This window comes from Petaurus breviceps, unplaced genomic scaffold, assembly GCF_028583685.1.
Source record: "Petaurus breviceps papuanus isolate PSGF00001 unplaced genomic scaffold, PetGlider_PUasm1.0 77, whole genome shotgun sequence".
NCBI classification, from domain to species: domain Eukaryota; kingdom Metazoa; phylum Chordata; class Mammalia; order Diprotodontia; family Petauridae; genus Petaurus; species Petaurus breviceps.
The window spans coordinates 8,137,925-8,161,485 of NW_027186492.1; the positions used below are offsets into that span (position 1 = coordinate 8,137,925).

A 23,561-nucleotide genomic window follows, 5' to 3' on the forward strand; every position below is an offset into this window, starting at 1 on the left:
CAAGCAGGCACTAGCCCATATACCATTACTTCCTGGCCCCCAACATCATGTTATATAGAAGAATGTAATGCCATGCACAGAAGCTTTCCAGAAGAACTGCTACTGTGAACAGCTTTTTTTTAGGTTCTGATTACTTAGTATAGTGATCACTCTATTCCATAACAAAAGCAAAACATCCATGGAAAGTCAAGGTACAGCATAATTCAAAATATAGCATTCACCATATTTCAACTTATCACAGAAAATCACAATATAATATTCACAACATAGTCTCAAAGTAAAATAGTCACTCTTAAGTTAATTCAATCAGTCACTTATCAGTAGTATCAAAGTATACAATGAAGTCTTCCACTCTTGGGGCAAAATCTTGATTAACTCAATTAGTCACTAATCAGTAGTCTCAAAGTCTTCTACTCTTGGGGCAAAGTCTTGATTAACTCAATCAGTCACTAATCAGTAACAATAGTCACAGTACTCAAAGTACAATCAGTCACTTATTCAGTAAAGTCTTACTAAGTATCATACACAAAATACTCCACCCCTTAGGTCACTAGTAAACTATAATTACTCCTACCCAAGGAGAGATCTTTTCTTCATCTTGACTTGGGGCCTGTTCTCAGATTCCCTGGATCCCCTTCCATGATCCCAGACTCTACCTAGATTCAACAGACTGTCACCTGAGTTCAATGGCAGATAGCTCCCAGTTCCTTGACCAGCTCTCTGGGGAGGTCCTGCTCCACACTGGCATTCACAGGGTCTGGTTCATGTCAGCTCCTTCACCATTTCTGCTCCAAGGAATTCAAGGCTCAACCAAGCCACAAACAAACAAAGTCTCAGCATCCTGGTCATGCTTCAGTCACCTGGGCTCCTGGTTCCTGGGCTCCTGGCCTCCTAGCTCTGGGCTCCTGGGATCCTGTTCAGAAGAAGCTCCACCACCACAAGTTTTCAGGACTCAGTTCTCCATTTTTCTGTAGCTGTTCTGCCACCAGATCTCAGACTCAAGAAAATTCTGACTGTGCCTCTCTGGGGCTTTTCTTATATACACAATATATGTACTTCCTTCAGCCAATTTCCTGTTACCTTAATAACAAGGGGACAGGAGTTCATACCTTCTGTTCCCCCAATCAGAGGCTTGATCAGTTACTAAGTGTTAAGTACCTGCTATTTTTGTCAACACAAAGGGATCTTCAAATTCAAAATTACATTACCATTACAAAAGAATGAGAACGAATGGGAGGAGCCACGAGAAAGAAAAAACAAAACAAACAAACAAAAAGAAAATAATCTGCTTCACTCTGCATTCATACTCCAGAGTTCTTTCTCTGGATGTGGATGGCATTTTCCATCATGAGTCCTTTGGAATTGTTTTAGGACATTGCATTGTTGAGAAGGACTAAGTCTATCAAAGTCAGTAACTGTACCCTGTGGTTGTTACTGTGCACAAAGTTCTCCTGGTTCTGCTCACTTCACTCAGCATCAATTCATATAAGTCTTTCAAGGTTTTTCTGAAGTCTGCTTATATAGCACAATAGTATTCCAATACATTCATATACCGCTTGTTCAGCCATTCCCCAGTTGATGGGCATCCCCTCAATATTCAATTCTTTGCTACACAAAAAAGAGCTGCTATAAAGATTTTTGTACATGTAGATCCTTTTCCCTTTTTAATGATCTCTTTGGGATGCAGACCTAGTAGTAGTATTGCTGAATTAAAGGATATGCACAGCATGCTAACTCTTAATAAACATTTATTAAGCACCTACTATATGCCAGGTTATAAAACTGTGGTTACCCTTTAATTCAGTAATACCACTACTAGGTCTATATCCTAAAGAGATTATAAAAAGGAGAAAAAACTCACAGCTACAAAAACATGGCAGCTCTTTTTGTGATGGCAAAGATTTGGAAATTGAGGTGATAGGAGAATGGCTGAACAAGTTAGCAGGATGATTTCAGAAAAACCTGGGAAGACTTATATAAACTCATGCAAAGTGAAAGAAGATGAACCAGAACATTGTACATAATACCAGCAATGTTGTAATGATGATCAACTGTGGAAAGACTGAGCCACTTTAATCAATACAAAAATCCAAGACAATTCCAAGAGATCCAGGATAAAAATGCTATCCACCTCCAGAGAAAGAACTAATGAACTCTGAGTGCAAATTGGAGGATACTCTTTTCACTTTCTTCATTTTTCTTGCTTTTTTTTTCAGAATGTCAAATATGGAAATGTTTTGCATGACTTCACATATTTAACTGATATCATTGAGGCTGCCTTCTGAATGAGTGGGGAGGAGAGGAATGAGAATGAGAGGGAGAGAATTTGGTACTCAAAATAAAAAAAAAAATGAATGTCTAAAGCAAATACATTTTTTTTTTTTAAAAAAGCATCCTGGTCATGCTTCAGTCACCACATAATAAAGCAACACAATTCCTGCCCTCAGGGAGCTTGCAATCTAACGGAGGAGACAATATGCAAACAAATCTACCTCTCCCGGCTCTATCTACTACAGCCAACTTGCCCTTTGTAGCCCCGCCTGAGCCGAGAGAAGCCCTGCTCTTTCCATCAGAGAGCAACCCCGCCCTCTGGCCCCGCCCTCCGCCTAAGCGGAGCGAAGCTCCGCCCCACGCTATCTAGCGTCGGACCAAAGCCCTCCTCCCGCACCTTGTTTCCAGCTCTGACTTCTGGCTGTCGCGTAGTGGGAACCGGCCTTCTACAGTCACGAGCCCCAGACCCTAGATTGGCAGTTGGCGACATGGCGGCGGGCAAGACTGATAACCTCTCCGTGGTGGTGCACGGACCCGGAGACCTGCGCCTGGTAAAGCAAGAAGGGAGGTGGTGGTGGGGATCCCGCTTCCTTTGATCCTCCCCCAGCACTTCGGCCTCGCACCGGTCCCGGTAGCTTTCTCACAAAACATTCCCCTGCCAGATTCGGACTCTATACCCCTGCCTCTGATCCATCTCCAGCGCGCTCCCCACCACCAAATGCCCAATTCAGCTAAGAAGTATTCCCCCAGTGCCCCTCAATTTAGGTACACTCATCTTCGGATCTAAGGCCTTTAGGGGTGGGAAAATGGGGTGCAGTGGGTGTATTTTCTAGCCTTGACATTTGCATCTCCCCAAAGTGGTACCAAGGAAAAACAAACTAGGCTGTTCCTGAGATCCCTGGCCCTTCCTTTTCTGAACTCTGGAGTGATTTATTGTCTACTTTCCCCAGGTGTTCCCCCCGTCCTCATACCCTGCACAAGACCCCCATTCTGGCTCATTATCCACTGGTCGCTTCCCTCTACAATCTGTCGTCTTCTTTCCAGCCTTCATTATTCCCTTCTCTTTGAACTTTGCCGTGTTCTATTTATCTTGGAACTTAACAATGAATGTTTTCCTTTTCTCATTCTCATTCCCTCCCCGCTGGTGCTTGGCTTGCAAACTAGGTATTTGCTCTGTTGGCCTATTCTGTTCTTCCAAACTCCTAGCTACCTTTGTTCCCTGACCCTGGGGGCTAAAGGTCCAGCAATTGCAAGTCAGCTAAGCTTTGGTCCATCCTCCCTTCACTGCTGCATCCTTACCCATGTCCAGTTTGCTCAAGTCTGACACTGTCAGTCAAAGCAGAATGGAAGATTCTTCATCCCGTTGTTTTTCTAGCACTTTAAGGTTTGCAAAGTCCTTTTCTCACAGCCTAAACTCATTGAAACAAGATCAAGAAACAGTGATCTCTTGCTAGCAAGTGTCATTCCAGGTCGGGTTCCCAGGGGCCTTTTAGCTAAGTGCTTTTTTGACTGTCACACTGCCCCACCATATCGTGAGGATATTTTCACTTCGTCCCTTTTGTGCCTTTGAAGATAATATTCATATTTTGATTTTTACAGAATTTAGAGTTTGTTACCTTAAACTCCAGATAAGCTCTTCTTGGGTCCTACTTTCCTCAGTGGGTCTGAAGTCATTGATCTCTAAGGTCATTTGCAGCTCTAACAGCCTACTATTTTATGATTTATAATTAGAGAGATGTTCCCTGAGATATTGGGATAGGGAGAAATCAGTGTCCTAGGCTAAGTGGCCAAACCAGTCCTGCACAGCCATCATCATCGACCCATGATATCCAGCACCCTGCCATCTCAACCTTGTGGCAGATGCATTGTGGTATGGTGGATAGAGCATTGGATTTGGAGTCAGGAAGACTTAGATTCAATTTTACCTTAGAACTTGGGGAAGTCATTTTACATCTCTGTGCCTTAGTTTCCTTATTTATAAGATCAGGGGGTTGGACTATTTTACGGCCTTTTCAGTTTCCTTCTAGCTCAGAATCTCAGGTGCTATATTCTCCCAGATAATGTTTTTATTTAATGTTTTTTTCCCCTATTACATGTAAAAACAACTTTTAACATTCATTGTTTAAAAATTTCAATCTCTAAATTCCCTCCCTCCCTTCTTCCTTCTACTCCACCGTCATTGAGAAGGCAAGCAATTTAATATAGGTTATACATGTTCAGTCATGTAAAACATTTTCATATTAGTCAAGTAAAAGAAAAACTCAGTTCTGGTATTATATTCTCAAGAAGGAGAGTTTAACATTCACCTATGTCTCATTCATTTTCTACCCTCCCCCCCAAAAAGCTTCATCTCTGCAGGCAGAGACTAGTATCACTATAGTTACTTTGCTACTCTTCTGCCAGAACAAAGCAACAGGCAAAAAAGGGAATGTGAAGATGGGGTTCGTGGGACACCATTCTAAGATGAGCATCTGTACATAAACGTTTATGAGACAGGCCACCGTGTAAGTCTGGAAGACCTGAATAGAGCCCTACTACTCGGTACAGTGGCTACCTGACCCTGGGCACTGCAGAGCCAGTGCATAAGGGAGGGTGGGAAGTTCTCAACTGGAATTCCTTACAGTTATGAGGGAGCATTTGGATATGCAAAATTTAGAGACCAACATTTCAGGGAGCGCCTGACTTTTTGATGAGAAATAGTGAAAGAAAGGTTGGGTTTGGAAAAATCAGGCCTGAGTTTGGATCTTTCCTGTGTGACCCATGTGACTTGGGAAACTCACATCATCTTTTGGGCCCTATTTCTTCATATATAAAAACAAGTGAGTTGGATTAGATAATCTCTTAAGCTTCTGTCTGGCTCTGGAATCCTCTGGTCCCAGGACACGAGTTGACTATGAAACACAGAAAAAAAAAAAAGGGAATTTACAAATGAGATCCAGAGAAGAGATCAAATCAGAAGATCAAGGCCAGTGTTGTAAACAAAAACGACAACTTAGAAGTTAGCCCAGTTTGTTTCCACTCCAACATGAAGGAAGAATGCTCCAGGGCTAAAGTAGGAAGGATAGGCAGGGACAGAACCTTGGGGAGCAGCCTCAGAGGCTTCTGGATTAGGTGGGCAAAAATTAAATAGAGGCAGGCAGTCCCCCACTTTACAAACAGGTTGTATTCCAGAAGGTTATATGATGGGGAGTGGGGGTTGGGGAAGTCTTTTTAACCTATAATATAGAGCTTCTTTAAGTCTATAAGATCATTATCTCTAGGTGGCAGGAGTTCCTGCACCAATAAAATCACAGGCTGGTGGCTATCCTTACAGCTGTAAGAAAATCTTAAGACTTAGGAGAGATTTTTAAACATTAGCCTTTTCCCCCCTTTATTTTGAGAGACATTCTGGCCTGGTAGTTTAGGGCTGGCCTTGGGAATCAGGACAGTCAAGGTTTTAGCCCTACTTAATGACATATACTAAGAAGTTACTTAATCTCTCAGTGCCAGGGTTACTGTCTAAGGCTATGAATTCCCCCTCTACCTTAGCAGAGGTGTCAATAGCCAGTGAAATAATAATAATGGTAATGACAACAGTAGTGGATAACTTTTATATATCTCAAATGATATAATATTTGTAAAAGTGCTTAGAACAATGACTGGCACATAGTAGGAACTATACTTTTCCCCTCATGTATACCACCTACTCTGTGCTAAGCACTTTACAAATATTAGCTTATTTGATCCTCATGATATCTCTGAGCTGTAGGTGCTATTTTTATCTCCATTTTACAGTTGAGGAAACTGAGGGAAACAGAGGTTAAGTGACTTGCCCGGGGCCACACAGTAAGTATCTGAGGCTGTATTTGAACTCAAGCCATCCTGAATCCAGGCATAGTCCTCTATCCACTATGCCATTAAGTTGCCATCAAAGCTGACCTTCTCTAGCCCAAATTAGTAAACATTTACTATGTATCAAGCACTGTGCTAGGCCCTGGGGATCCAAGGAAAGGCAAATGACACTTCTTCCCCTTGAGGAGCTCACAATCTAGTAGGGAAGACAACATGCAAACAGCTATGTGCAAACAAGCTATATAGAAGATAAAATAAGGAAATAACAGAGGAAAAGCACTGCAATTAAGGGAGTTTGGGGAAGGCTTCATGTGGGATGTAGGATTTAAGCCAAGACTTCAAGGATGCCAGGGAAGCCAGAAGGCAGAAATGCAGAGGGAGGAAATTCCAGACACGAGGACAGCCGTGGAAGTACCTGAAATTGAAAGATGAGGGTCTTGTGCGAACAGAAAAGAGTCCAATATCACTGAAATGAAGAGTACATGTGGGATGGAAGTATGAGATGTAAGAAGAATGGAAAGGTAGGTGGTGGTTGGGGGTGGGGGGAGCCTAGGGTTATGAACACAAAATAGGATTTTGTATTTGAACCTCAGGATGATAAGGAACCACTGGACTTTATTGAGTGAGGGGTTATATAGTCAGACCTTTGCTTTAGAAAGATCACTTTGATAGCTGAGTTGGAGATGGACTGGAGTGGGGAAAGATTTGTCAGGCAGACCAGCCAGCAGATTATTTCAGTAGTTGAGGCTCAGGGAGACAAGGGGTAGTAGCAGTATCAGAGAAGACAGTTTACTGTAGAGCTGTGACAAAGGTAAAGTCACCAGGACTTGGCAACAGATTGGATTTAGGATAGGCAAGAGTGAGAAGTCAAGGACGACAGGTTTCAACCCTGGGGTATGGCCATGCCCAGTGCCCTTGACAGCAATATCGAGGTTTGGAAGGGGGAAGAGTTTGGGGGGAGAGGTAATGAGTTGTTTCAGACAAGACATGTCGAATGATGAGGGTGGAAGCCAGACTGTAGAGTCAAGAAGAGAGGAAGTAGAGATATTTATTGAAGGTAGCCTCTCAGGGAGTTTAGAGAGAAGAAGGTACCAAGGAGAAGAGGGTGATCCACAGAAAGGTTACAGAGAGGATGAGGATGAGGGTTGAGGAAAGGCAATTGGATGTGGCAGTTAAGATGTCATTGATGACTGGATTTTTTTTAGGTTAGGGAGATGAGCATACTTGTTAGAAGTATAGAAGCAGCTACTGGACATGGAGAGATTGAAGATCCGATATGTTACAGGGATATAATGAATGATAGCTACATTAGAGAGATTATAGGGGAGACAGTTTGCTGGAGGAGATCAGATAGGACGGGATCACTTGTGTAGGTAAAGGGATTGGTCTTAGCAAGTAGAAGCACTACTTTGTCTTGTCAGACAGGTGAAAAGGATATGGTGGTAGAGGGCATCAGGGGTGATGTGAGCTACAGAAAAGGGGAGAAAATGTAACTTCCAGGGAATGTCCTCAGGTTTTTTTCAGTAAAATATGTGGTATTCCTCAAAGGTCCTAAGATCCTCCAGGAGAGTCATTTTTCCTCACCTTGGTCCGTTTGACTGGAGGTCAACTGAACAACAGCAAAGCAAACACAACAATAAATTCAAAGGCAAGGCTAGAAGAAAAAAAGCTTAATTGTCATCAGCTGATGGGCTGTTGCTGGGTAGCTAGCAGATCTGCAGGAGTAAGGGAGACCCACATATATGTAGGGTTTTATGTCACTTTAGGGCCACCTTACATGTGGCAAAAGGAACTTACCAAGTGAGGCTGCTCAGCTACTCTCTTTATTCGGGAGGTTGAATAATAGCAACAAGACGTCAGGTGATTGGCCCAAGCGTGCTTTAAGCTTGGACTGTAATTTGTTCACCTTGTCTCTTGAGTGGCCTAAGATCATACCTGTTCTGGTGGTTTTTTCCTTGTAGTTAGTCTCATCAGACCGTCTTGGTGTGGGGCTGGAGATGCAGCTTGTTTCTAATCAGTCTCATCAGAATATCTTATCCTTAATATGTATTTTATCTTGAAGATAAAATCTTGTCTTGTGGGTTAAAATACAGACCGAGTATTTGTCTATTTATACAACTCTGTAGCTATCTTTCTTTGATCTCTAAGACTACTTTTTTGGGGGATGAGGAGGGGTGGAGAAAGATGTTTTCCCCCAAATCACATCACACAAGTTTTATCCATTTCCTCCATAATTCTCAGCTGGAGGTGGGGGGTGCTTTGGGACACTTGAAAAGGGATGAAAAAGTTTGGAAGTGTCTCAGTGAGGGCCCAGTTGAGATTCTGTAACACAAATTTGTAATGGACCCAGTCAGGATGATTGCATGAATTTCACCACCTTCATCCAGTAGCACATGTGTAGGAATGAAGGCTGTGGATGAATGTAAGCAATCCAGTACTGAGGTTTGGCAGGATATAATAACTGATATAAGAGGGTTGGGAACTCAGGAGAAGAAGACAGTATTAGAAATGAACTGGTTCATCTAGAGATCAGATCGGGGAAAAGAAAAAAATGTGGCTAGTACAGGTATGATAGATTAGGAGAGAACTGAGGGGTCAAGAGATTGGAGGGCAGTGTGAGCAAAGAGGAGGGTATTGGAAAGTCGATTAAGAGGTAGAAATCCAGTAGACAATGGTTAAGAGAAGGGAATTTCAGAGTTTGTGAACATGGAGGTGGTGCATTTATGCATAGTCTTATAGACCTGGGAGGTGTGAAGGAGGTGAGGTGTTTGAGGGAGTATTTAATATGTATGTTGAAGTCCTCTAATATGAGGTTAGGCATTGGGAAGAGATAAAAATTGTGAGCCAGATATTGAATTAATTGAGGAGGGAAGGGGGAGTGTCCTGGGAGGGGGGGGTGGTCTGTAGACAAACGATTATCAGGATTTTGACTGGGTGGTAGATATAGATTGTATGAACCTTAAAGAAGTTCCTGAGGGATGGTGTGAGGGATAATGTAATGGGGGAGACAACATGCAAAAACTATGTATAAATAAGTTATAGACAGGAGAAAATGGAAATAATTAGCAGAGAGAAGGCACTAGAATTTAGGGAATAAGGAAGGGCTTCCTGTAGAAGATGGAGATGAAGAGGGAGAGCATTCCAGGCACAGGGATAGCCCCTGAAAATTCCTGGAGTGGAAGACAGTAACTGTCACTTGTTTTTCAAGCAAATAATGATTTCTAAGAAGGAAAGGGTAGGGGAGCAGAGGAAACAAGGCTAAATTTATGCATGAGGAGGCAAGTATATAGGGAAATAGCAGGACTGACTTCTTATCATTGAAAATGTGTTGGCATAGAGGAGGCCATCCTTAAAATTCCAATTAAGTAGATTAAGTTGTAAAAGAAACAGTGAGGAATGCTGAGACCAGTGGGTTTATTGACATTTTATTTAACTCTAGAAATGTAGACAACGTAGAGACAGTGTCTAAGCATTTAAAGTAAATGAACATGTAAATCTAAAAGTGTCCAACCACAAATTCATTCCAGTGAATGGCCTCTAGGTTCAAATGGTATCTGGGGAAGGGCAGATTTTTTATCAGGTACAGTTACAGGAGCAACATGGGTATATCCTGACTGTGTTATTCAATTGCTAGAAATACTATTCTGCCTCTTTGGAAATTTGGAAGTCATCATGAAGATGAAAGATGAAGGAGTATGGACACTGGCTTAACTAACCTCCACAGGAGACTGTTTTTAATGCTGCATACTTAGCATGGAGAAGCAGCTTGAAATGGTGAGATAAAGGACTGATTTGGAGTCAGAAAGGCCTGGGTTCAGATTCTGCACCTGACACATAACTCTGACCATGGGCAAGTAGATCAGCCTCTCTGTGATTAGAACAACTCGTTAAGCCTATAAATTTCCTGGGGAGTTTTCACACTGAAAGTTCCCCTCTCTTGGGTTCAGTCCAAGACAGCTAGGTGGTACAGTGGACATAGAAGATTGGAGTCAGGAATGTCTGAGTTGAAATCCAGCTTTAGACAGGTAATAGCTGAGTTACCCCAGGCAAATCATTTAACTTCTGCCTGCATCCGTGTCCTCAGCTATAAAATGAAGATGATAATAGCACCTAATTCCCAGTATTGTTTTGAGGATCAAATAAGATAATAATTATAAAGTGTTGTCAAGTTAATACAGTGCCTGGCACATAGTAGGTGCCTCCTTTTCAGACTCCCTCCACCCCTTCTCTCTGTAAAAAAGAACAGTTCTCAGCATATACTAAGAGCAGATTGTAACATAATTGAGAGATGAAAGTCTGTGGGGATATGATACCACTGAATACCATGGAAAGGCTATTATTAAACACCCATGCAGAGGGAAACACTAGCTGTGGGGTCAGAGGATATAATATAAGTTTAAATCCACCTATCCACCTTTGATACTTCTGTTACCTATATGGTCTTGGACTCATCATTTAACCTCAGTTTTCTCATCTGTCAGATAAGGAGATTGGATCTGAGAGCCTCTGCCACGTGCTCTGGATCTCCATCATCAACTTTAGCTTTATAACCAACAATCCACCTTAAATTTAAAAAGAGCATTTTAGAGTTCATGATTGATATGAATGAAAATTATTAGTAGTTGATATTTATCCTTTATGATTATAAAGCACTTTATGTACACTGTCTAATTAGAGATATGTTTTATCTCATTTAAACAGAAGTTATATGTACACTTCATGGTTACAAAGCAGTTTATATTGTTTCATTGTGACCCACACAATTATCAGTACATGGTGCAATTATTTTTCCCATTTTATAGATAAGAAATTGCAAGACTTACTTGAAATCACACAGAAAGTAATAATAACTCACATTCATTTAGTTTTTTAAGTTTTAAGAAAGCACTTTCCTTCCTAACAACCCCATCATGTTGGTCATTGATGCAAGTATTATTATCCCCATTTTACAGATAAAGAAACTGAGGTTCAATTCTATTAAGTGACAGGAAACATCGTGATTTAGTGGAAAGTGCACTGGTTGTGTTCCTGGGGCAAATTACTTCTCCCTGGGCCTCTGTTTCCCTATCTGCAAAATAAGGGGATTATATTTGGGGGTGGCCTGAAGTGCCACCCTTTGACTGAATCCAAACTTCATAAAACCAATCTCCTTAATAAAAGGCAGGACCTAGAAGTCTACATATGGCCTTGAGACACCCCAGGTTCCCCATTCCTGTGATGATTCCTAAGGCCACCTCTGACTCTAAACTTTGATTCTTGGTTGGTGAATAAGGCATCTGCTTTTGGAATGGTTAATAGATTATGTATTTTTTTTAAAGCTAGGAGGAAATTTATGTAGTTAATCTTTAAGATAATAGAACTGTTGTACCTTTCCTTCATTGCAGAAGTGGGGAACTGTGGGCATGGAACAATGTATTGTGAACCATTTTGAGTCCCCACAAGATGTGAGTAAGACCTAAAACCCAGATTGTCAAATCAGGAGAAAGACATTTTTGGCCAGCTCTGAGCTTAACCTACAATAATGCCTTGTATGCTCTGGCATAACAGACATGCTTTGCTTTGCTCTCTTAATGAACCCGAAATGCCCCTTCCTGTGTAAGCAACTATAAGGCCAGATGAAAGTGATCAGGACTGTTCTGTTTATGACTGTACAGGGCAAGATGCCTTGAACCGGACACTATCTTGAATACTGGGATTTTTCTTATACTATATTATGTCATGTATGTCATGTTAATGAAAGGAGAAACACAGACATCCTGAATCTATAATTTCAGTTGACACCTTGACATTCTCTTATTGTATTTATAATCTATCTAATTAAGACATTCCTTTTTCATATTATGGTAAACACATATGGAGACTATAATTTTTGCTGACACAGGCATTCTGAACAAGGGAGTGAGGGAGGGGTGAGAGGGAATTACTCTGAAGATATAAGGTCCCCTTTGTCTGTGTCCTGGGCTCATTTTTCACAATGAACTCCCATGCATATTTCTGTATACGTTTTCCTCCATTATTTGACAGAAATAAACATGCACATGCAGCCTAGTTTTGTTTGTCTTTCTTAGAACAGACTCAGTAATGGTTAACAGTATACAGTTGATATGTTGGTTGGTTTTGCTTCCCCCCCCCCCTCTCTTTTTTTAAGGGGGACATCTCTGGATGGGGAAGAAGGGATATATTCAGAAATGAATAATGTAACAACAAAAAAAATATCAATAAATTAAAAAAAATTAAAACATTTATTTTAGAAAAGTCCAAAATAATTATGTAGTTGTATTTATTCAAATAATAATTTGCACCCATATATTTTATTGCTAAAATGGTTTTTGGAGAGGGAGGTTAGAATTATGTAGAACTGTGTCTCAATTTAGGGCATAACTTCTTCACTTGGCTGGCATCCTTGCCTTCTGCTGGACTCTCCACTGGACCATGGGATTAGAATTTCACTTGGCTGGCAGGCTTGCCCTCTGCTGGACCCTCCACTGGACCATGGGATTAGAATTTCAAAGGATAACCATTAATATGTAATAGGATTATACTTGCAATTGATCTGAGTCCATTGGTTCTATTGATTAATTTCATAATCAACCTAGACTTGATATCAGAGAAATCTAGAGGTTTAACATTTTGTTTTCATTTCTCCAAGAAAGGGGAAAAAACGTTGTGGTATGAGCACCTAAGGACACCATAACCAGCCCTTTGTCTCAATCTGATTCCCAACAAAACCAACCAAGCAGAAGCCTCAGATAGGCTTTCAAGTATTAGGTTGTTGTGAATTTGTGAGTTCAGGCAAATTTGAAAAGTCAGTAGAGTCTGAAAAACTGAATTGTGAAAATGCTTCTCCTTTGTTCATTCCACTTCCTGCTGTTGGGGAAATGCTAATCCATTGTTTGTCAAAATCCTGGGTTTACTATGCTAATTCCAAAGGAAATTAGACCCTCCCTCCTCATCTCCACCTCCTGGCATTCAGATTCCTAGTTAAAAAAATCTCACCTTCTACTAGAAGCCTTTCCCAAGCCTCCTGAATTTTAGTGCCTTCTCTTAGAAACTGTCTCCATTGTACCTGTTGGTACATAGTTTGCATATTGTCTCCTTTATTAGTCTGTGAGCTTCTTGAGGTCAGGGACTGTCCTTTGCCTTACTTTGTATCCCCAGTACTCATCACGGTGCCTGGCACATAGCAGGTGATTACTAAATGCTTGTTGACTGAAGATCTTATCTTGCAATGGTGACTACCAATGTTACTACTTTGAAAGGTTCTGGACTATTACTGCTTAGTCAACAAGTATTCTAGACTCACTAAGTGCTGAGCTCGGTGCTGATGAAAAAATAAGTAGTTTCTGTCCTCACAGAGTTTACTTTATACTGGGAGGCTTTGGCTTTTTTACTGATAAGTAAATTCAGGATATATGCAAAATAAATACAAAGTAATTGTATGTATTTGGAATTTGGGATGGGGAGGAACTTCATGGATGCCACGGGGAGTCAAGAATGAAGTGACATTTAAGGTTACCTTGGAAGAGAACTTGGGGTTCCCAGAGGAATGAGAGTGGTCCAAGGGATGGAGGACAGCCTGTTTGAAGGCTGTAGATAGAATATTATGTACTGGGATGGATCATTGGCCTAGGAAGGGGGAAGGGAAGTAATATGGGGGAAGATTAGAACTGAATGGGATGGGCCAGATGCCTCAGGTGAACCTGGGTTCCTGAAATCTGTGGAAAAGTTCAAGGACTGAGGGTCTTTCCCTTTTTTTAATTCTTTGGGGGCAGACCCATGCCCTTTGCCCTTGCATTTTGCTGTTCCCAGCACCCCTAGACCAGCAACTGAGCCAAACCGCAAACGGATTTAAATGACAAAAAGGGGAGTTAGTATCATTTGATCCTAGAGGCAAGTGGGAGGGGGGCACTAGAGCTTCTTAAAAAAAAAAAACAACACAACACTTTTATTGATATCTCTGGTTTTACTTTGCCTAGATTTCCCTCCCCTGTGTCCTTCCCCCTTCCAGAGTTATCCCTTATAACAAAATAATAATAATAATAATTTTTAAGAATAGGAAGAGAAAAAAATTTGTAAAATAAATATATTAGAAAAAAATCGTAGGTACAATATTCCACACCCATGGACAAAAAGGAATGGAAAGTGTCTTTTCATATCTCTTCTTTGGGGCCAAGTTTAGTCTTTATAATTTTGTGACATTTATTTCAGATTGCTTTGTGGTTCTTTCTATTTATCATTTCACTGAAACTGTTCTCTCCAAAGCTCCTATTGATCTCTTAGTTGCCAAATACAATGGCCTTTTCTCAACCCTGTCACCTTGACATTTCTTAAGCCTTTGGCACTGATGATCCCTCTCTCCAATTGAAAATTGAAATTCTTTTTTCTCTTAAGTTTTCGTGACACAACTTTTTCCTGGTTCTCCTTCCCTTACCCATTAGACTGCTCCTTCTCTGTCTCTAAGCATAGGTGTTTCTCAAGGCTCTATACTACTATATATATTGTATATATTATATATATATACTACTTTACTTGATGATCTCATATATATATATATATAGTATATATATATACTACTTTACTTGATGATCTCATCACTATGCTGATGACTCTCAAATTTATATACCCTGCTCCAGTCTCTCTGCTGACCTCCGATCTCATATATCTCCAACTGCCTTTCAGACATCTTAAACCAAACATCCAAAAGCTCACAATCTAGGGGTCATCCTAGATTCCTCGCTATCTCTAACCCTCCCCCCAAACCCAATCTGTTGCCAGGGCCTGTCAGTTTCAATTTTGCAATATCTCAAACATGCCCTCTTCTCTGTTCTGATGCTGCTACCCCTCTGGTCCAGACCTTCATCACTGTACACAGAGATCATTGCAGTAGCCTGCTGGTGGGTCTGCCTGCCCCAAGTCTACCCCCACTCCGGTTTTTCAACCATTCAACGAAATCAAAGTGATTTTCCTAAAGTGTAGGTCCAACCATGTTATCCTCACCCCATATTCAGTAATGGTTCCATATTACATACAGGATCAAATACAAAATATTGTTTGGCATTCTCTGCCCTTTACACCTCCTACCCCGCTCCTACCTCTCCAGTATTTTTACTTCCCAACACATACTCTGATGTAGTGACACTTGCCTCTTGGCTATTCCACCACCAAGACACTCTATCTCTTGGCTCCTGGCTTATTCTCTCTGGCTGTCCCTCATGCCTGGAATACTCTTCTCCTCTCTGACTATTGAACTCCCTGGCTTCCTTCAGTTCCCAGTTAAAATCCCACTTACAAGAAGCCTTTCCCAGCCCCTCTAAATTCTGGTACTTTCCCTTTTAATTATTTCCTATTTATCTTGCATATAGCTTGCTTTGTATATATTTGTTTGCATGTTGTTTCTCCAATTAGATTGTGAACTCTTTGAGGGCAGGGACTCTTCTGGCTCTTTTTGTATCCCCAGCACTTAGCACCACATCTGACATATAGTAGGTGCTGAACAAATGTTTATTGATTGTAAACATTGTACCTATTGTTTTCCTGGTTCTGCTTACTTCATGGCATCAGTTTATAAGTCTTTCCATCTTTCTCAATGTTCATTATACCTTTTGTTTTGTATAGCACAATAATATCCCTTTTATTTATTACAGTTTATTTAGCCATTCCCCAATCAATAGGCATCTACTTAGTTTCCAGTCCTTTCTGACCACAGAAAGTTCTACTATAGATATTTAGTACGAGAGACTTCTGTGGCCTGTGCCTAGCAGCCAGTGGAGGTTCTTGGGTAAAGGAGTGTGAGAAATGATTATTAATAACAAATACCTTGGAGATTCAGAGCTCCCCCTCCCTCCTTCTAGTAAGTTCAGTTTTTCTTCAGAAGGACATTACTGATAATGAGATTGCATTGATTTGTCTTATCCTGGTCAGCCCCCTGCCCAAGTTTTGCAAGGGATTTAATCGAAAATTGGGAAGCCCATTGTGTTCTATTCAAGCTTGGGTGTTTCTGTTCTAGACTGGGATAGGTCTAGTGAAGCTGGGAGTGGTCTGGTACCGAGACATTTTCTCAGGCTGGGAGTGAAATGATAATGGAGTGACATCAGCTCCTGTTGAAAGGGTATATAAACTGCACTCTAACCTTAAAGGGATCTCAGTTTTGACTGCAGCTCTCCATGTATGTTCCACCTCCAGGCTCTGCCTGAAAATGAACATGCATATGACATAATCTGTTCTTTTTTTTTTTTTAGACTGAATTCTTTAAGGAGTGTCACATGTCACAGGAGTGACATGGCTGCTTGCTACCTCTGTCTCCTTGAACAAGTCACTTGAACTCCCTGGGCCTCAAGTTTTCTCATCTGTCAAACTAGGGGGTTCCATTAGATGGTCTTTTAAGGTCCCTTTAAACTTTGAATCTATGACTTTTGATGCCTTAGATATATCACTTTGGCAGATGGGGGGAGACTAGAGGGTCTGGAGGCCAATTTGGAGGCTGTTGCCAGCAAGAGGTAGATGGAAGTCCACAAGTTAGAACAGGTATAACACAGACTTCTTAACCTGGGCTCACAGAACCCCAAGGGGTCCATGGATAGATTTCAGGGGGTCCATTAATTTGTTCTTAGAAACATTTTGATAATTTCATTTCCATACAATTGGTTTCTGTTGTGATACTATGTAATTTATTTTATGCATTTAAACACATTATTCTGAGAAGTAGTCCATAGGCATCATAGATCATCATAAGAACCTATTTACTGTTGGTTCAGGTTTTTTTTTTTTTTTCAGTTTTGTCTGATTCTTTGTGACTCCATTTGGGTTTTCCTTAGCAAAGATACTGGAGTGGTTTGCCATTTCATTTTCCAGCTCATTTTGTAGATGAGAAAACTGAGGCAAACAGGATTAAGTGACTTGCCCAGGGATACACTGTGAGTAAGTGTCTGAGACTAGATTTGAACTCAGGTCTTTCTGACTTCAGTCTTGGCACTCTTTCCCTGCTCTGTCGCCACCTAGCTGCCCCAAGAACCTATAGTAAGATAGAAATATAGATGATCCCATCACTAGTGATATTTTTAAGCAGCTTGTTTCTCTTGGATACCGAGGTGACTTTGTTTTGCAGTTCTGCAGCAATGTTTTAAGAGGTAGCTTTTAAAAAAAGCTTTATGGGTGTTTTACATTACATTATATTCATTAATATTGGCAGACCTTGAAACATGGAATAGGATAAATTCCTTTGCAGGATTTTGATTTTAAATACCAGGAACAAAGCTTGGATTTAAAAGCAGTCATTGTTCAAGCTTGAATACATGCTGGTTGCTAAGTTATTTTTAAAACATTTTAGGTCAGCCCACACTTTGAAAGGAATCTTCAGATCAGTGTTGTGGGTGGATTTCAGTGCCAGAAAATGGGCTTTGCCTCTAGGCAGAGTAAGGAAACTTGAGGGGTGACATCAGGGGGTAACATGATTTATTTTATAAGGAGAAAACCAAGCTCTCATTGCCAAGGAAATTGGAAGGTTTTTTATTTGTACCCACAGACGACCTTAAGGAAAGAAGATAGATAGGACTATAGGTGACTAATCTGTGTTTTCAAGGGAACAATTCATAATTAATCTGCTTTTATGGGATAACGAATACAGTTGTTTAACATCTGTTTAGCCCCTCACTAATATCTAACATCCCTTAGAGATGAGAATTTGCAACCTCCAAATCTCTTTTACATGCCTGATTGAGCTTCAGAAAACTTTGTGACCTAATGAAGACATGAGACTTGGGAGGCAATATGAAAGCTTGGGCTGTCGTAGCTGAGCTGAGAGGTTTGGTACAGCAGCTGGACAGATGGAACCACATTACCACAGGAATATTCCAGGAATAGACCAGGAAGGAAAAGCATCAAATAGAGGAATTTGGCCAATGAACAACCATAAAATGAAAAACCAGATATGCTATTCTTTCTTAAAATTGTAATACCATTTTAAACTATGAACTGTTTAGTTCAGGGCCTGCAGTTTTTTTTTAATCTTGATAATATAGTAATTGTACTTAAGTGATGTGTAAAGAAAGGATTTTTTCCACCCATTTCTATTTCCATTTTAAACAGCAGCAACCAGATTTAGGAATAGAATGATCGAGGACAATTTAGTTCAGTATTTATAAATAATGATATTTTTACCATGCCCCAAACCATGATTATATCATGTACCACATATTACCTTTTGCCTAGTCTACCGTGATAGTCTTCTAATTAGTGTCTCCCAACTCTGCTCTTCCCACTCTTAATTCATCTCAGCACAGCTGCCAAAGTGATTTTCCTAAAATGCAGATCTAACCATATAGATTTCTGTCTCAATGAATTTCAGTGACTTCCTATGACTTCTAGAAGCAGGAGTTCTAAATCTGGAGTCCATGGACTACCAAGGGGTCCATGGATAGATTTCAAGAGGTCCGTGAACTTGGATGGGAAAAGCAAATTACATGGTAACTTTTATTAACCTCTAACCAAAATTTGCCTTTTCCTTGAATTATTTAAAAACATTCTGAGACAGAGTCCATATGTTTCACCAGATTGCCAAAGGGATTTGTCTGTGATACAAAAAGAGTTGAACTCTTACTCTACAATAAAATAAAAAATCCTCTGTTTGGCATTTAAAGCTTTTCATAATTTGGTCCCAACCTAACCTTTCCAGCCTTATTATACATTACTTCCCTTCCTATTCTTTACAGTCCAGTCAGACTGGCCACCTTCCAGCACCTTTCCCCTTTCCCATCTTCATACCTTTGTGCTGGACATCTCCCACACCTGAAATGCAGTCCTGCTTCACCTGATCCCTTAGTCTCATTCAAGAGCTATCTTGTACATGAAGCCATCCCTGATCCTTCCCTGCTACTAGCACCTATGTCCGATCACTTTGTGTTTATTTTATAAATACTATATACGTGTAGGTTGTCTTCTCTGATAGAATGTAAGCTTCTTGAGGGGAGAGACTTTTACTATTGTCTTCATAACCGCAAAATGTAGCTTATTGCCTGATGCTTGGGAGGTGCTTAACAAATGCTATGTGTGTCTGTGTGTATATATGTATATATATTTAAATGCATACACACATTGTATATAAAAGGTTTTCCTCCTTTGCTTGGAATACATGCTGGATTTAGAATTAGTGGTTTGCTGTTCAGATATGTCTGACTCTTTGTGACCCCAATTGGGGTTTTCTTGGCAGAGGTATTGGAGTGGTTGGCCATTTCCTTCACCATCTTGTTTTATGGATGAGGAAACTGAGGCAGACAGTTAAGTGACTTGTTCAGAGTCATACAGCTAGTAAGCATCTGAGGCCAAATTAGAACTTAGGTCTTCCTGAGTGCTCTACCCACTTCAGGCCTGGTACTCTACCCACCTCACCACTTAGCTGTCAAATCACCTACCATCACTTATTACTACTCTCTTCTCTGGGCCTCAGTTTCCTTATTTAATGGATCTCCACAACTCCTCCCATCTCTGACATTCTGTGATTCTAAGATCTTCCTAGCAAAAAGTAGAGCCTACAACCACTGAAAACTAATTTCATTAATTAGTGAAATTAATATTAATTTCAATAATTACAAGGATTGTGAACTAATTTCATGCTAGTTTCATTGGGACTGCAACTTCAGACTTGTCTGCTGCTGAGGTGGGAAACAGGAACTTATTGTAACAGTAATGAAAATGAACAAGGACAAGGCCCCAGAAAAGCTTTCTGGGCTCGGAAGGGAGTGGGGCAGCCTGCCGGCCTTTTGTTATTTTTATTTTTTGATCTCTCTAGGTCTTGTCTGGTAACAGGGAAAACCAACTGGCTATCGGCACAGTACCCTCTAGTGTCTACAAAGTGGTACTGTCACATCTTTGGAATGAGCAGAGGGCCAAGCAAACATTCTTCTACTGGGCTTTCTCTGATTGTTTTACTTAGAAAGCAAAGGTCCAGTACTCTACAGTCTGACTCCCCAAGTGCTTATATATAGAAGGCAACCTGGAGACTGCTTACTGAGTTTTGTGGACAGCAGTATCTCACAGTTTGATTCTTTGCCTGTATTCAAGTAGTGTGGACTGTTTAAAAAGGAAAGTGCTTTTAAGTATATGTGTGTACATATATAGGTATACACATGTATGTATGAATAGTAGATATTGCGTATGTATATTGTATATATTTAAATGCACTCAGATTGAGGTGACTTCAGCGCTAAATCTTACTATTATCTATCTTCTAAAATTGAAGTTTCTGTTTCTTTCCATATAAGATGGTGGACTGGATTAGATGACCTTTTAAGGAGATCATAAGATCCTCTTCAACCCTTAATTAAAAAAAAATTTTACTTATGCTCTTTTCTTTAATATTTTATTTTTTCCAATATACTTCTCTCTCTTTTGAGCAACTCTAAAATTTGTCTCAATTCAATACTACATCTTAGGAATACTCAAACAAAATCAGTCCCTGCCCTGACAGAGGAGCCATGGCTGGAGCCAGCTCATAGTGGTTCTTTAGATCTGATGGTAAAATATTCAGTATAGAGTATTTACACTTTGGAAATCAACAAATATTACAAAGCAGGACTTAATTTATTGTTTATTGTCCATACTTAAGAAAGTAACGAACTGTTACTAATGCAGATTAAATTTAAAGGTATGACCTGCATACATTTTGTAGGAAGATTCTACCACTGCCTATAAGGTAGTTTGCATTTCCATGATTAGAAGTGAAGACCATAATCCTTCGTTAAATGATTCATCTGCAGTTGAAGATTTCATCCAGCTCAAAAGAGCCTTACAAGGGTAGCCAATGTCACAGGTAAGGTCTTAGTGACATCGAATGCACTAGTATGTGAGGCTCATGAGGCTCTGAATTGTGAACTAGGTGTTTTTTTTTTAAATGAATTTTAATTAAATGGAATGCACACCTCCTCTTCCCAAGATGCTACTTGCATCTTATCTCTCTGTCTCTTTGCACTGATTTCCCCCTAGATCGATAATGCTTTTCCTCCTCATTTCTTTGCTTCTTAGAATCCCAGTTCAGAGCTTCCCTTGGCCCTGTCCCCTTCTTCCCCCCCCCCCCCACTTCCTGCCCTTCCCCAGCTCTCTGCTTTATCCTACAAGGCTTAGCTTCCATCTCTCTAATCTACTCTGTATCTGTCTTTTATGTACCTACTTATGTGGCTGTGTTCTGCTGCCTTAGAATGTAAGCTCCTTGGGGGCAGAATAATAGTTTTTGCTTTTTGTTTGTAACTCCTATACTTTGCACAGTATATGTGCTAAATGAATATTTAATTGACCGATTGCTCTGTGACTGAGAGTTGCACAAGGTTATATATGATTGCCCTCTCTGATTTCTGCCCCGAAGGAGAACACTTCTTGGGTGCCTCTTCAAGTGTTTGTAAAATGGACACTTTGTCTCCTCCATTTTCCCCTTTTGCTGCCAGTTACCACTAACTTTAGACCTTATTGTAAAGGGAAAATAAACAACATGGGGATCTACTTACTCGAGTAGCTCTGACTGTAGTAGACTGTCATGAAATGAGTGCTGGTCTTGGGATCAGAATATTTGGGTTCACATCCTACTTGGACCTTTACTAGCTGTTCTACCACAGGTCAGGCAGGTGATACAGTGGATAGAGCACTGGGCTTGAAATCGGGAAAACTCATCTTTATGAGTTCAAATCCAATACCAGACACTTAGAAGCTGTGTGACCCTGGACAGATCACCTAACCCTGTTTGCTTCAGTTTTCTTTATCTACAAAATGAGTTGGAGAAGGAAATGGTCAACCACTCCAGTATTTTTGCCAAGAAAACTCCAAATATGGTCACAAAGAGTCAGATATGACTGAAAAAAAATGAATAAAGCACAGGCATTTAACTTCTCTGATTCTCAGTTTTCTCTTTGTGCTCCCTCCCCTACTCCCCACCCCTAACCCCTAGACTTGTCTCTCCCACTGGAATTTAAGCTCCTCGGGAACAAGATGGTTTTGTTATTTATATTTGTATCTCTAAGCCTAGCATGCTACCTTGTGTTTGATAAATTCGTATCAGTTGACTGGATTGTTATAAGGGAACAAACACTCTGTAAACCTATGATTCTATTGGTATAGTTAGGTTTCAGTTTTAGTGCAAATAATTCATACTTCCTATTTCCCTTGGGCTGGAACCAATGATCATATTTTACAGAATTATAACTTCAAATAGTGAGAATTCAAATACACGACCACTTCAGGGAATTTTTTATTTGAACTGATCAAAAGGACCAAGCTGTATAGGTGAGGAACTTCTGCCAGTGCAGATGGGTGCTGAGGAGGTTAAGTGATAGATGTAGGCCCGTGTATCAGAGATGGGACTTGTCTTCCTGGTTTGAGGCCAGCTCTCTACTACTTCAGGTTGCTTCCCAAACCTTTTAAAATATTCTCTAAATGGGGATCATTATTACTCTACTTCACTAAGGTGGACAAAAATCCTACAACTTCCTTTAAACTTTCAGATGCTGAAGTGTAGTCTGGATATTCTGGGAGATAAGAGGTTGAACAAACATTAGCTATCTACCCACATTAGGCTAATCTGTGGGTGTTAGAACAGGAAGGCTTTCCCAGTCTTTTTAAATCTTAGTATCTTCCTTTGAGACTACCCCTAATTTATCCTGTATGTATCTTGTTTGTAGTTAGTTATTTACATATTGTATCCTTCATTAGACTCCTGGGTGTAGAGACTTTTGTTACTGTTGCTTTTTATTTTTGTTTTTTCTCCCCTTTTTTTAAATCCCCAGGATTTAGCACAGTGCCTGCCACATAGCAATATGGCACCTAATAAATGCCAGTTGACCAACTGACTGAAGTAGATGGTTTGGTGGGATCCTTTTTCCATTTTTTATTTCTGTTCTAGAGAGAAGGTACCCTTATAATTGATTACAGAGATCAAACAAAAAAATGCTTGACTATGTCTAGGAATATATTTTTTTTCCTAAAGGAAGGGAGCGGGCTGGAAAAAACCCTGGGGCAAGCCCAAGAATTGTTCCTGCTAGAGATAACTGCAATCTTGGGAGTTGTGAGAGGGAGGAGGGAGTGTGGTGGAGGTGAACAGAGAAAACAGGTGTACTTACCTGGTTTCCCTGAGCCTCCAGCAATTTGCAGAAATGGGTGGAAGAGAGATTGGTATTTGTATCTTCAGCCTCTCCTGTGCCTGTCCCTACAACCAAGTTTGGACTGCCCCAGAGCTATCTCGGTGTTTTCCCCTCTGTGGTTTAGTTGGCACTTCTCCAGGTGGCAAAGGACCACAGGTAGCCCTCCGTAAGACTCCACCTTGATTCTGTCTGCAATTCCAGTGACACTGATGTCATCATCTTGGGGTTACCCAAAAACTTAATGAGCCTGCTGTTGGTGTTATTTACAGGTCAATCGTTCCATTATTCAGGAAACCGGTGGTTAAATAGCTGAACAAACTTTTCCAGAGTGTTGCTACTGTA

General features: G+C 40.5%; 1 protein-coding gene and 1 pseudogene across 1 annotated transcript in view; one reads left to right on the plus strand and one right to left on the minus strand.

The window, feature by feature from the left end:
- Positions 1-2,761, minus strand: part of LOC138175265 (meteorin pseudogene) — a 14,607-nt pseudogene extending 11,846 nt beyond the window's left edge.
- The window catches only part of SORD (sorbitol dehydrogenase), a 55,347-nt gene continuing 34,430 nt past the window's right edge, over positions 2,645-23,561 (plus strand). Inside the window, exon 1 of the mRNA XM_069105935.1 lies at positions 2,645-2,822. Coding sequence (XP_068962036.1) covers positions 2,760-2,822 — 63 coding nt within the window. The 5' untranslated portion in view covers positions 2,645-2,759. The remainder of the gene's footprint in view (positions 2,823-23,561) is intronic.